Here is a 15,305-nt window from a genome sequence, read left to right on the forward strand (position 1 = left end):
CTGTAGTCGCGGAGAAACGCATGTGCGTTATTAACGTTCAGAAGTCTGCCACAGCTTCGATTTGAATGACTAGCCAGGAACACCAAGTTTCACTGTGGAATTGGGTTCCCCTACTCCGGCGCCTCCTTTGCGACGCTCTCTGGAGAAAAACCACACCCGCTGCACGCGCTCAATCGCTACTTCCGCTCTCCAGTCTCTCCAAGCAAGATGGCGGAGGAGCCGCAGTGTATGTTGCAGCTTCCTCCCTCAAGTGCTGCTGGAGGGGAAGGACTTACGGAGGTCTCCCCAGAAACAACCACCCCGGAGCCCCCGTCTTCCGCTGCAGTTTCCCCGGGAACAGAGGAACCTGCTGGTGACACCAAGAAAAAAAGTAACTGAATTTATTTCCGGGCAGAGGCGGGAGGTTCAGATGGCATGCGACTGGGGGTGGCGACCAGTAAAGAAGCAAAATTTAGAGGAGCTCCCGTCCTAGACCTGCATTTTGACCAGACATCAGAAGAAGTGTACTTTTTGATTTTTAAGGCTTTTGAGTTGAGTGTCAAAATACTATCTCTGTCTGTCGGTGTAGGTCCTGATACTTGGCTGCCACACCCCTTTTTATATTGTATTCTTTGAGTTGGCCAGACTGCGAGCTCTTTGAAGGAGGGAGGGAGCTGAGTGGGGGTTCTCGGTAATTCCAGGTACTTAACACAAGAGCTATTTATTTTAATAATGTGTTACGGTGGTAGGGATGGTCACTGGCAAAGCCTGGATTAGAATTCACGCCTTCTGACTTACTCGCTTTTGTGGTTTTTTCCCCCTCCCAGATGGTTGTGAATTCGCTCCTTAAACCAAAAACCAAATTCTTAACCCAAAATGAAGACTGCTAAGGGAAAGCTAAAGGCATAGATGTTACCTTTTTGAGAAACACATTTGGGAAGCTTTTTGAGTTACTTCATTGCTTGAACCAGCTATCCTCAGCCCTTTATTGTTTGAGATTTTTCCTTTGTAAAAGAGATTGCCAAGGTTACGTGTTCTGAAGCACTCTGTAGAGTTACAGTTGCCTATGAGAAAAGCAGCATATAAGCATCCTCGATTCAGAGAGGCTGATTTTGTCCTTAGACTAAGTTTTCCGCGTTCAGTCTTAAGATGACAGTGGTCTCTGGCTGGGCGCGGTGGCTCAGGCCTGTAATCCCAGCACTTTGGGAGGCCGAGGCGGGTGGATCACCTGAGGTCAAGAGTTCGAGACCAGCCTGGCCAACATGGTGAGACTCTGTCTCTACTAAAAATATAAAAATTAGCTGGGCGTGGTGGCGCGCGCCTGTAATCCCAGCTACTCGGGAGGCTGAAGCAGGAGAGTCGCTTGAGCCGGCGCAGCGGAGGTGGCAGTGAGCGGAGGTGGCGCCATTGCACTCCAGCCTAGACAACAAGAGCGAACTCCACCCCCCCCAAAAAAAGACATTGGTCTCATTGCCTTTTCTTCAACTTCTGCTACTGTGCATTCTCTCCCAAGACTGCCCCCCTCCCCCTTTAAGTCAGACTCCCATTTCCACGTGATGCACTGTGATTATTTCCATGGATAGCCGCTAAAAAAGAATTCCGCAGGTTTTACAGTTTTTTGTTCCATTTTTTCTTCCAATATACATAGGCAAGAGCGGACTTTCCGAGATTCGTTTTAAGGTCTAACAGTCTTAGTCAAAAGCTTATTACTTCACCCTGATGATAGCTGTGTAAAACAGAAGCAAAAAAAAAAACAGTGGCTTACAATCTAAATATTGCCCGAGGGCATATTTTCTTGGTCTGAACAGTATTTTTTGCAAATTGAACTGTCATTTAAGGATCAGATTTTTATTTTCTGGCTCTTGTTAGCATTTGAGTTTGCCTCTCCAATATAAAACTTTCTATTCCTAACCTATTTCTAATTATTCCTACCTTGAGGTTGTCATCATTTGTTGAGGATAATCTGATGAAAGCAGCTTAACTGTTTTGTATCCTCAGCCTTTGTTTTAATCTACAGAAGAAAGATTGTTGAAACAGACCAAGGTTTTGGCACTGGCGGTATGTTAGGTTACCTGGGGAGTAAGTGTTTTCCTAGTTGATTCTAATGTCTATCCGGGGTTCAAAACTACAGGCAAATCACCTTTAAAATTAAAAAGAGAGGGCAACTGTAATTAAATTATTTTCCGTCTCTAGTTTCTCACTGTCTAACACTTCTTCCTTAGGTAGCATAACTCATGATATTTTCTGCTTCACTTTCTGGAAATGTTTAATTGCGTTAATCGATTTACTGATAGCCCCAGGGGATTGAGGGAGCAGTGAAGAGAGGTATGAAAGATAGGATAACTAAAATCCCATGTTATCTCCAAATACATTCCTATTCCCGAGATAACTGGGCCTAGGATAATTAGTTCTTTAGTAGGAAGATAAAATGTGCATGCATCATGTGTTCTAGATGCCTTCATTCCAGGGGTAAACTTGAATAAATTGACTTCTGATCTTTCGGCCCCAGCATTTAATACCAAAAGAATGGAGCAAGAAGGGTGTAGTAGAATAGAGTTAACTTTAGGGGGCAGCAATCCACTATTTTGCTTTCAATTGTGTCTTGCTTTTTGACTGCAGATGTGTGTTTTTTTTTTTTTTTTTTTTTTTTTTTGAGAGGATGTCTCAGTGTGTTACCCAGGCTGGAGTGCAGTGGCGCATCTCGGCTCACTGCAACCACCGCATCCCGGGTTCAAGCGATTCCCCTGTCTCAGCTTCCCAAGTAGCTGCGATTACAGGCATGCACCACCACCCCTGGCTAATTTTTTGTATTTTTAGTAGGGACGGGGTTTCACCATGTTGGCCAGGCTAGTCTTGAACAAGAGGTTGGAAGGGGACTGGGCCCTCTTGAACTCCTGACCTCAAGTGATCCTCCTTCCTTGACCTCCCAAAGTGCTGAGATTACTGGCGTGAGCCACCGCACCTGGCCAGATGTTTGTTTGTTTGTTGTTTTTTAGCAAATAACTTTTTTCAAGAGAGAGATTCATAGGGTTTGGGTTTGCATATCTGTGTTTTGGATCATTGAAACCTTAAGATTTCTCTTTCTGCAACTTCTTTTTGGCCTTTGGTTTTTCTATTATTGTTAATAACTTACTGCTTTCCTTTATTGAAAAGTTTATTACAGAAAATTTGGTAGTTACAAAAAGCATAAGTAAAACCAAGTAACCATTGCCTACATGTCACTAATGAGAAATAACGTTTTGGTGCATATTATTCCATATTTATGTGAGTGTGTTTTTGATGGTTTTTAATGCATTTGAGATATTATACATGCTGTTGGAGAGATTAAATATCCACATATATACCCAGCAAATGGCAGAGCCAGGATTTGAACCTCAGGCAGTTTAAAGTGTATGCTGTTTACTACATTCCAGTTAATCAGTCACCTCCAAATACCCTTTGGATATTTAGGTTTACCAGTGTGTCATATAAAAATAAATGCTTAAATGGAGGTGAAATCTTTTTAAGTGAATTTTTACACATCTCATATTTTCTTAGGCTAGATTCCTAGAAGTACTGTTGAATCAAAGTATACCTTTATTGGGATCTGTATTACCATATTGCATTCCACAAAGAGTGTACCATTTTACATTCTCAAAAGTGGTATCATCTACACTGGTAATTATTCTAATTTTAAGTAGTTTGGTGGGTGAAAAGGGACATGACATTATTTTACTTTGCTTTTTGTGAACTTAAATATTGTTTTTGTATTGATCATTTGTATTTCTTCTCTTCGGAATTGCCTATTAAGATAAAATGCATTTTAAAAATTAGTCCTGTTGGGAGAACTTCGTAGGATCAAGAAAAAAATTATGGAAAAGAATCTGACATTTTTATATCTCTCACATATCTTCAGTATCATAAATACATAAGACGGATGTAGATTAAATATTTCTGATTTCTAAGTCTTTTATATTCCATTCTCTTTAGATGTTTCCATGTAATTGTCAGTAAATTTTATTGTTTTACAGTTGACATTTTGCTAAAGGCTGTGGGAGATACTCCTATTATGAAAACAAAGAAGTGGGCAGTAGAGCGAACCCGAACCATCCAAGGACTCATTGACTTCATCAAAAAGTTTCTTAAACTTGTGGCCTCAGAACAGTTGGTATGAAACCAATGGTGACGTTTTCCTACAAAAATTTGCAGTAGTTCCTAGGCAACAATGAATTAACTGTTGTTTATAGAAATGCATATGGAGCCACATATGTTGCTTTTGTTATGCCCTTTTATCCCTTTATTTTTATTTATTCATTTTCTTTGAGACAGTCTCGCTCTGTTGCCCAGGCTGGAGTGCGGTGACTCACTGCAACCTTCTCCTGGTTCAAGCGATTCTCCTGCCTCAGCCACCCGAGTACAGGATTACAGGAGTGCACCACCATGCCTGGCTAATTTTTGTGTTTTTAGTAGAGACGGGGCCACCTCAGAAGTGCTAGAATTACATGAGTGTGCCACTGTGCCCTGCCTTATCTCTTGTTAGTGGAGTTTATGTAGTTTATCAAAGGATTCTCTGGGGAATTCTGAAATGAAATGTTTTAGATTTACAATGTGAACCAGTTTATTTATGTATTTATTGCCTCCTGTATTGTTTTCCTCAGAAAGTCACTGAATACCCGTGCAGAAAAATCTATCGTAGAGCATTACAGTATCTGTACATTACTACAAAAGTTTTGGATTTTTTTCAATTTGTTTTGATAGCAGTTACTTTTTTCCTGTTTTTCTCGAGGTAAGCAATGTATCTTTGCCATATATTGTGAAAGAACTAAGAAATATTTCATGTTACAGTACACATTAAGCACTTCACAGGGGCAGTTGTAGTAAAGGTTAATTCTTTAAATGCCACTGCATTTTAACTTGGCATTTGACTACAGAAATTTAAATGTCTACATGTATTTGGCATATTGTTTTTTATATATACAATTTATATATTTATCAGACACCTTTATCTGCAAATAGATCACAATCTTGGATAGTATTAACTCAGATAGCATGAGTGACTAGGTAGTTGAAGAATCGCTATGCATTTTTTAAATAAAATCAGGAATTTTTGTGTGGGGGCGCTGGGGGAAATACTTGCTTCTGAACACAGGCGTGTGCATGGGGAAAGCAAGTGAACTATCATTGAAGCAGCACATGTTGGAATTTCTCTTTGTCAGGGAGGAGCAAAAAACTGACTCTGACCTAAGAGTTTGGCTGCAAGTGCTCTCACAAAGGTGAAGCTAAATGGAAAAGTCAGGGGAATGAGGACATACATTTGAGAGAAATGAGCAGAGGCTATGTATTTACTAAAGACGCAACATGAAGAGTTGGTAAAAATAAATGTACTGACTAATGCATCAGTTTGAAATACATGGGGATTTAAAAAAGATGAAATGATACTGTGTTCTCTGTTAAGAGTCTTGAAATTTTGTATTGCCTATATTCGTTCAGTAACCTGAAAGGACTGGATTGATACCAATACATAGTAGGTTGAACCACATAAAATTGCCATCATTCAACCATTCTACCCTATGTAAACAATTTCATAAAGGTTAAATTAAAGCCTCTGTAGTGAATATGATTATCCTTTCCCATTTAAGCAATAGGAAACATAAAAACTTATTTTGTCATTTTCCTAGATTAAACTAAAACTGATATCTTCTGAGTTTTATCTAGCAAAATGGATGTTAAAGGAAAAAAAGTAATGCTAGGCATTCTGGGAAGATAGTGGTATCAGAAGGCATGCGTGAATCTCTCTGAATTCTCACAAAACTTAGTCAACTAGATAGCAAAACCAAAAACCCATGATTAGTATTTGTAACAAAACTAGGTGATAAGATATCCTCATGAGCCCCGAAACACATGTTGGTGGGGGCAAACCACCAGCAACCACAGGACCTGCATGGTGTCAGCATCTGTGCTAAAAGAAGCAGTAAGAAACAGGCTTGGCATCTGACAGCACTGAGACAAGAAGAACCTCAAAAGCGCTAATAGATCCTGACTGAGAAGCAAAGTGAGCCAATTTGAGAATAGAAGCTGACTGAGAGGAGTTTTGCCCTCTCCTGTAGCACATGATAACAATGTATTTGCACTAAGGAGGACTTGAAGGGCTCAAGCAATCTCAAATAGACCCAGGAGGGCTCCAGGACCCCATACTGAGGAGAAATTTTGGGAAGTGAAAGGAAAATTGAAAAGGGTAGGGACGTGAGAAAGGAAGGAAAGAGAAAGACCAGATCAAAATGGAGGGGAACAGAACTTAGAAAGCTCAAAGCAGGCCTCCATCGTTTTGAACAGTATACAAAAAACGGGGAGCTCTGTGAAGTTAGAAAAACTACCCTAATTCACCTCATTCTAAAAATTGAGGAAAAGTAATTTCACATAAAAACAATAACAAGGTCAAATTCCGTGTTACAAGAAAAAAGAGATGCGGAAAAGAACAACATCCCTAGAGACGATGAAATCAAGCCAGAAAAATATGCCTATAAGACAAGTCGAAAACTGGAACCTTGTGTTTCAAAACGAGCTAAAAACAAGAAGATGGTATAAGACATGAAAGAAAAACAATCATCAGCATTAGTAAAACTAAGAAATGAAGTGACAGAGCTCAGGAAAAGAATTAGAAATAAAAGGAAATTATTTCAGAAATGGAGACTAAAGTAGGAGGAACGTAAACAACGGATAATGGGTTAAGAAAAATAGATGAAAAAAATTTAAAAGTGAGTCAGCCTTTGGACAAGTCTGTGAAGAAAAAAAACAGAGCAAGGGAACAGAAAAAATACTGTAAAAATGTCATTTAAGAGATTTCAAAATACATATTGAAAAAACATCCCAAGTACCTGAGAGTATCAACCCAGAATAATGAACACCAGGATGCATTCTGTTAAAATTACTGGACTTGAAATCATTTGGAAATGTAGGGGTTAGGAAAGAAGGCATGACTTAGAAAATTAGGCTGTCATCAGACTTTGACAGCAAAGATACTTAAGGAGAAAGTGAAATAAGGCTTTCATATCCTGCATAACTGACCTAATCGGGGCACAAACTATTAGCAGAAAATGCTATTCCAATGAATCCATGAGGAATCTACTAGGCAGAGAGCTTTATAACCAGAATAACTAGAGACATCAATTTAAAGACTGCTGATTTAAAGGTAAAAAGAAAAGCTGATTTAAAGGCAAAGTAATTAATAAAACTAATTTTGTCTGCCCAAGTTCTTGTAGTTTGGAAATAATATTTCCATGGAATTTTACTTTCACAAACCTGGAGTAACTACATCTACTTTAAAGGAACAAATTATAAGCCACTTAGCGTTTCTACAGTGGAATTGATGATGTTAACCTGTTACTTATATAGCGCTTTATCTCTTAAACGAACTGAATTGCTTTTTAAAATTTCCAATTAACACCTGTTAAAAAAATCACATTGAATTCCTTCGGTTGGTTCTCCGCTTCATCTAGTCTGCTGTTTTCTGTGAACACAACACCATCTTACTCTTTGTCTCCTTTGCCTACGAAGTCCTAATTACTACTTTCTTCACCTGGTTAAATCCTGCTTATTTCCCACAAAGCCGTCCCTGACCCTTTTGCTAGGCTAGACTAGTGTACATTTCTGTGTGCTACATACTTCATTAGATGTACTTTTCTCACCCATATTTATTCATGTGTGTCTGCCTGTCCTATAGATAGATTATAAGCTCACTGAGGGAAGAGGTCACATTAATCTTCATAGTTCCATGTACAATTCTCAGCACATCATTGACACTGATAAACTAAGCTGTTATTGAGAGCCCTTCCCCTCATTTATAACGTACAAGAGTAAAATCTGGATTTGCTCATAAATTGTCAGGCACTGAACACAAATTTTATTTATATTACAAAAAATTCACATTAAAATGCACATTGTTTTCTGTTACAGTTCTGAAATTTTTGTGCCAGAACTCTACTCAGCCGTAACCACGAATTGATATTTCAGCATGAACTATTTAAAGATAATTTAACAATAACAACTCTTGAGTACATACACCAGGCACTGATAGTTAGTGCATTATCTCATTTTGTCTTTCCCAACAGACCCAAGAGGTATAGTTACTATTATTTTCCATATCTTACAAATAAAGAGGATGAGAGATTATTTGTATTTAAAGCCAGGTTGCAAACCCAGATGTGTCTTATTAGAGCCTGTACACTTAATCACCACACTACATTGGCTAGGAGAGATGCGAGCAATATTGATTGTTCATGGTTGGTGATCAAAATAGTGTCTGTCAACCAACTATTCTGATACTTTTTTTTTTAATACTAAGTTTAATCCAGGACATTTTAGTCCCAAATTTGGATATTAAAGGAAAGCTAAATTTGTTACCTGCATATAATGTTTTGTTTTCCAAAAAGAAAATTATTAGAAGGCACTTCGACACTGTGACTTTTTTTAAGTACTAGAAATATTTTAGTAAAAACAGACTAAACTGAAACATTGAGCAGCGAATCCTTGAAAGAGCGAGGTTATAAGGTTTTAATTTTGTTACTTTTTTCCTGGTTCATTTGCCTGTAAGTGACTTTATAAAAACCTAAGTATATATGTCATACATTTACCCAAGGAAAGTGCACAAACTACCTTGAATATTAGACATACTGATTTTTGACTCTGTGTGTGTAATTTTCTTAGGGGAAATTCTTTATGGGTAAGTGGGGATATTTTTATGATAATGTAATTTCTTGAATAGCCAGCCCTTCAAAAGCTATTTGTAAAAAATATTTAAAAGTTTCTTAGTTATAAAAAGTTAGGAACCACTGTTCTAGGAACTAGAATTGTGTTATTTTTATTCCTCTGGAGGTAAAATGAGATCTTCATAAAGATCTCTTTAAATGGACTAGAAAAGTTAGGAGTTCAGAGAAGCTTTCTTCAGTTGTGAAAACAAGACGAAATAGCTAGCTGATTGGAATGCAGAAAAATGCAGATTAATCAGGATACCCTTAAACTTGTCTGTTTTTCTCTCCTTTCTTGTAGTTTATTTATGTGAATCAGTCCTTTGCTCCTTCCCCAGACCAAGAAGTTGGAACTCTGTATGAGGTAAAAAAAAAAAAAAAAAAATTATTGCTTTTTTTTCTTAATGGAGTACGCACATCTGTATAATATGTATATTGTGTAGTATTGTTAATTCACATTTTTATTTCAAGAGATGGCATGCTTTTTTTTTTTTTTTTTTTTTTTTTTTTTTTTGTGAGACCGAGTGTCGCTCTGTCGCCCAAGCTGGAGTGCAGTGGCATGATCTCGGCTCACTGCAACCTCCGCCTCCTGGGTTCAGGCTATTCTCCTGTCTTGCCCTCCCAAGTAGCTGGGACTACAGGTGTGTGCCACCACACCTGGCTGATTTGTTTTTTTTTTTTATTTTTAGTAGAGACAGGGTTTCACCATGTTTGCCAGGGTGGTCTCGATCTACTGACCTTGTGAGATCCACTCACCTTGGCCTCCCAAAGTGCTGGGATTACAGGCGTGAGCCACCATGCCCATCCATCATGCCATTCTTAATTGTCTGGGATAGAAGAAAAGATGACTTTCTTGTTCTGTTATCTAACATCTTGATCATAGTAAGATCTTAATAAATTATACAGTGATTGAAGAACCAAGGAATAAATTATATTTCAAAGTCATCGTTGTAATTCTTAGAAAGTAAGGCTTTTTCTTTATGGTTGATTTCTTCTGCATTGTTCTTATAATTTGTTATCCAAATCTGCCTACAAGAAATTGAAAAAACAGCGTAAGAATGACTTTGTTCAACATCTTACAGTGTCATTGCAAGAGTCATTAGAGTACACCTAGTAGCACCACTACTAGAAAACAGCTGAAATTACATACATTGTGGTTGGAGATGTAGAGAAAGGACAAGATTAAAATACATAAGCTCGGCCGGGCGCGGTGGCTCAAGCCTGTCATCCCAGCACTTTGGGAGGCCGAGGCGGGCGGATCACGAGGTCAGGAGATCGAGACCATCCTGGCTAACATGGTGAAACCCCGTCTCTACTAAAAAATACAAAAAACTAGCTGGGCGAGGTGGCGGCGCCTGTAGTCCCAGCTACTCGGGAGGCTGAGGCTGGAGAATGGCGTGAACCCGGGAGGCAGAGCTTGCAGTGAGCTGAGATCCGGCCACTGCACTCCAGCCCGGGCGACAGAGCGAGACTCCGTCTCAAAAAATAAAAATAAAAATAAAAAAATAAAATACATAAGCTCATTCATGCCTAAGATGCTTAAAGGACAGATTTTATTAAACACTTCGGATTATTAATATGTGTCTGATAGAAACAGGCATCCTTTGAAAGAGATAGCCTGTAACATAGGTAACTTAATATACATGTGTGGATATTTATGATACATGTGGCATTTATTTTCTTAGTTTCATCTAAGAATAATAAAGATTGAGTTTGATTTATTGCCTTTTTTTTGTAGTGTTTTGGCAGTGATGGTAAACTGGTTTTACATTACTGCAAGTCTCAGGCATGGGGATGAACCACAAAGAAAACCAACTTGCTACATAAGATGGATTTTCACAGAAGAGACAGCTCTGAAAAGTTTTGCTGCTTGTGGCAAGAGACTTAACAGATGTGATCTATTCAGTATGTGTTTATGTTTATGCATAAGAAAACATCCATAGCATGAATGGACTCAAAAAAATGTGATTTGTATTAATACACCAATCATCATAAAAGATGGTCATTATAGTACACCCATTGCTCCTACTTGTTACTATTATTGCTGCAGATCTGCCTCCAAGGTTGAAAAGGAGACTAAGACTGTATAAGCATCTTCATTGCCAGTTCTCAAAATGACTGAAATTGTTTTCGTGATAAAAGTTAATATACTAAAAGGTTCCTTTTTTTTAATGTTTACATTTATGCCTCTGTTTACCTTCTTAAATATAGTCACATTGACCTGCTGGCTGAATACCTCAAAGAGTCCAGTAGAGGGCAGCTCACCAGGCAGAAAAGATTAGGCACTTTGGTTTCACATCTTTGCTGAGGAGTAACAAGGGAAACGGCAGTTTTTGCTAATTTTTAGCTAATATCTAGCCAGGAGAGCAAGCACGTTGGACAGACTGAAAGACTGTAATTTTAGACAATACACATGGTTATATTATAATACAAATTCTGGACAAATAAGTCATATACCTGTTTTCAGTACTATCATTTAAGGATTCTTGAGTCCCAATCACCTAACTGTGGTGTTATTCTGTCATTTATAGAAAGCATTCCAGATCAGCCATGGTGGCTTACACCTGTAATCCCAGCACTTTGGAAGTTCGAGGTGTGGGGATTGTGTGAGGCCACAAGTTTGAGACCAGCCTGGATAACAAGGCAATTTCCCCAACTCTACAAAAAAATAGAAATTAAAAAAAAAAAATTATTAAGCTGCAGAGGCAAGAGGATCCCCTGAGCCTGGGAGTTCAAGGGTATAGTGAGTCATGATTGTACCATGGCATTCCTGCTGGGCAACAGAGTGAGACCCCATCTCAAAAAAAAAAAAAAAAAAAAAGGCATTCTAGTAAATCAAATGGAATGTGAATGGAATTTCAAAACAGGATCTAAGATGGTATGTAGTAGAATTCCAAGTAATATCATTTTAAAGTTAGATAAGTTGAGTATGGAAAAGATGTGCTCTCTAGTTTTGTCCACTTCAGTTTACTGAAGGAATATATTTAATTATATTCATATATTTGACAAATAAAAATATGTTGAATTTTTTTATTATGTTTGCCACTGAGGTTTCAGATGATAGACCTCAAAAATTGAAAATACTGGTTGAATTTGTAGCATCCATTTAATTATCCTTTTTGACCTAAATAACTTAATAGTTTATTAAATCTAAGGTTAGCTAAATATGCAGCTAACCTTATTTGTTTTCTTTCCTAACAACTCTGAAGAATATATAGGACTTTGCACTTTTTTATTTTTTTCTAAGAGAAGGAGTTTTGCTCTTGTCGCCCAGGCTGGACTGTAATGGCGCAATCTCGGCTCATTGCAACCTCTGCCTCCCGGGTTCAAGTGATTCTCCTGCCTCAGCCTCCTCAGTAGCTGGGATTACAGGCGCCTGCCACCATGCCTGCCTAATTTTTTGTTATTTTTAGTGGAGACGGGTTTTCACCATTTTGGCCAGGCTGGTCTCGAATTCCTGACTGACCTCAGGTGATCCACCCACGTTGGCCTCCCAAAGTGCTGGGATTATAGGCGTGAGCCACCCTGCCGGGCCTGGACTTTGTACTTTTTCGAATCATATTTAATTATTTCTTGATCTTTACTCAAAGAATCATTCTGTGCTAAATTTGCAACATGGAGCAATAATTAAGCCTGGATCTGATAAGTTATTGGGTGACTAGAACCTAAAACACAATTTATTTTTAATTTAGACTCTCAAGTCTTATTAAACTTGGGGGGAAAATTGAACATTCAGGTGATATTTTAAGTTTTCTTTGTGACTAAATAGATGTCAATAATGTCATGCTTTATTTTACTGTACATAGATGACCCATGGCACACAAAGCATATGCATAATATTACAATTTTGTACTTACACCTTTAAAAGTATGCCAGACTTCATAATGAATTCACCATATTTAATGAATAAGGCAAATTAATGTTTTATCTGAAATCAAAATGAGATTGGATAATTCCTGGAATCTGATTTCTATAAGTTTCAATCCTAAAGGGACCTTAAATATCTACTAGAAGTACAGTGTATTCCTCAGATTATATGACATTAGTCAACCAATTTAGTTGTAACACAAACTGGGAAAGTCTTAGGTGTTGAAGGAGTGTGAAAATAAAAATCTCATGCAGTTTCTACTTCATTTTCCAAGGATTATAATGTGCTGAGTAAACTCTTGGCACAAAGGAGGAAGCCAGCTACAGACCACATAATGAAAACTATTCAGAAAACAGTTCAGCAAATATTAGTATTTGAATACAGTTCAAGTCGTATTTATATAAATACTGTTTCCCTACATTATTTAACCCAAACTGGATTATTCACTGTTCTTTCAAGATGCCTTGTGTTTTCTGTTTTCTACTTCTGCTCGTGCAGTTTACTTAACACTTTCACCCTTTAAAATCCTAACTCTTCTTCAAGGCCTGATTCGGATTTTAACTTTTTAAAGGCTATCTGAATCATTCAAGGAAAAGATACCCTTTCATAAAAACACTTACAGCAAACTACCACTATTACAGCACTTACTGCATACTGCCTCAGAGCCGTGTGCCCAGTTATTCTGGTTTTTATCTGGTACCCACACACACATAATACTACATTTCCTTATACATAAATAATTAGTAATGTAACACATTGAGTGAATGAAATTGTGATTTGCAAAGTATGACAGCTAAAAACAGGAAATTTTGTATAAAATTTTTGTACAGCAGAAGGTAATGGAAAATATTTGCAGCATATGACAGTGCTTTTAGTGTCTTAAATATGTGAAGAATTCATTTCAATTGGTAAAAAAAAAAAAGACCAACTGAAAAATAGGTTAAACATACCAAATTTCGATTCAGAAAAAAAAAAAATGGCCAATAAAACATGAAACACCTTGAACCCTATTGGCTACAAAAAATACAAATAAAAACAATGCTGATAAACATGAATAAAAGTAACGTACATCTTGGTATTAGCAGAGTTGTGGGGAAATTCTGTCATATTTTTGTTGAACAGAATATGAGTTGGTATATCACTTTTAGGGGGCAATTTGGCAATATCAAAAACCTTGAAACGTAAGTATAAACTTCAGTTTGTTCATACAACCTTTCATTCACACACTGAATGCCTACTATGTCCTAAATATTGGAATAACACTAATAAAGCTCATAAGAGACTATAAAGTCCCTGTTCTTGAGTCACTTTCATGTTGACTAAAGGGCGTAGGACAGATTTTTTAGATTGGAATTTAAGTCTCAAATTTTTTAAAACTGAATTTTTAGAAATAATGGAAAGTAAGAAATATTAGTTTACCCATGTTTCTGTATTTAATATTAATGAAAGATAAAACATGTATGTATGTGAGTAAAATCTTTAGAGGAATCTTTATAAATCAACTCCCATAGTTCCTTCTGTCATCGTAGCTGATATACACGAATCTAGGTTGATTACTTCTAGTGATAGACACAAAGGATGTCCTGTCCATTTTGAGATGGCTATTTGTTTCATAACTGTCTTTCTTACAACATGCCAAAATCTGCCTCCTTGCTTCCTTCAAGTATTTGTTCCCAGTTCTTTTATCTACATCTACAAAACATACTTTTCCCCTTTTCCTGCCCCACTTTTCCCAAGTCTTGTCTCAAGAATGATAAATCTGTCCCTCTAGTTGCTTAGAATTTTGACTGTCTTCAAACCCAGTTTCAATCCATCAGCAAATCCTGACAGCTTTACTACCCAAAACAATCTACAGATTCAATGCAATTGCTATCAAAATACCAATGATATTCTTCACTGAAATAGGAAAAAAAAAAGTCTAAAATTTGTATGGAACCACAAAAGACCCAGAACAGCCAAAGCCATCCTGAGCAAAAATAGCAAAGCCGGAGGCACTGCATTACTGGGCCTCAAATTATATACTGCAAAGCTATAGTAATCAAAACAGCACGATAGAAGCATAAAAGCAAGACACAGACCAATGGAACAGAACAGAGAACCCAGAAGTAAATCCATGTATTTACTTGCAGTCAACTCTTTTGACACACTAAGAACATACATTGGGGAAAGGACAGTCCCTGCTATAATAAATAAATGGTGCAGGCAAAACTGAGTATGTGAATGCAGAAGAATGAAATTAGACCCCATTCTCTCACCATATACAAAAATCAGAATAAAGACTTAAATGTAAGATCTGAAATTATGAAGAGAAAATTGGGGGAACCAAAAGTTTGGGCTGGTCAAAGATTTCTTGTAAGACCTCAGAAACACAACCTATGTGAAAATGAGCAAATGAGATCACATCAAGCTAAAAAGCTGCACAGCAGAGGAAACAAAGTGAAGATATATACTACAGAATGGGCAAAAACATTTGCCAACTACTCATCTGACAAGGAATTAAAAACGAGAATATATAAAGAACTTAATAGCCAAAAAAAATACAATTAAAAATAGGCAAAAGATCTGAATAGATGTTTCTTAAAAGAAGATACCAAAGTGGGCAATGGGTATATGAAAAAATGCTCAACATCACTAATCACCAGGGAAATGGAAATCAAAACTAAATAACAGAGCACACCCCAGTTTAAATGTCTTTTATCCAAAAGACAGGCAATAATGGATGCTGGTGAGGATGT

The 15,305-nt window shown here is 37.4% G+C and overlaps 1 protein-coding gene across 1 annotated transcript; it reads left to right on the forward strand.

The window, feature by feature from the left end:
- The first annotated feature begins 46 nt into the window (after positions 1 to 46).
- Positions 47 to 13,855, forward strand: ATG12 (autophagy related 12). The gene is given in 5 exon segments (XM_010352606.2): positions 47 to 152; positions 154 to 370; positions 3,990 to 4,126; positions 9,004 to 9,066; positions 10,441 to 13,855. Coding segments are annotated over 5 exon segments (564 nt in total). The 5' UTR covers positions 47 to 65; the 3' UTR covers positions 10,501 to 13,855.
- The last annotated feature ends 1,450 nt before the right edge of the window (positions 13,856 to 15,305 follow it).

Source organism: Rhinopithecus roxellana, chromosome 3 (assembly GCF_007565055.1).
Source record: "Rhinopithecus roxellana isolate Shanxi Qingling chromosome 3, ASM756505v1, whole genome shotgun sequence".
In the NCBI taxonomy this organism is placed as follows: domain Eukaryota; kingdom Metazoa; phylum Chordata; class Mammalia; order Primates; family Cercopithecidae; genus Rhinopithecus; species Rhinopithecus roxellana.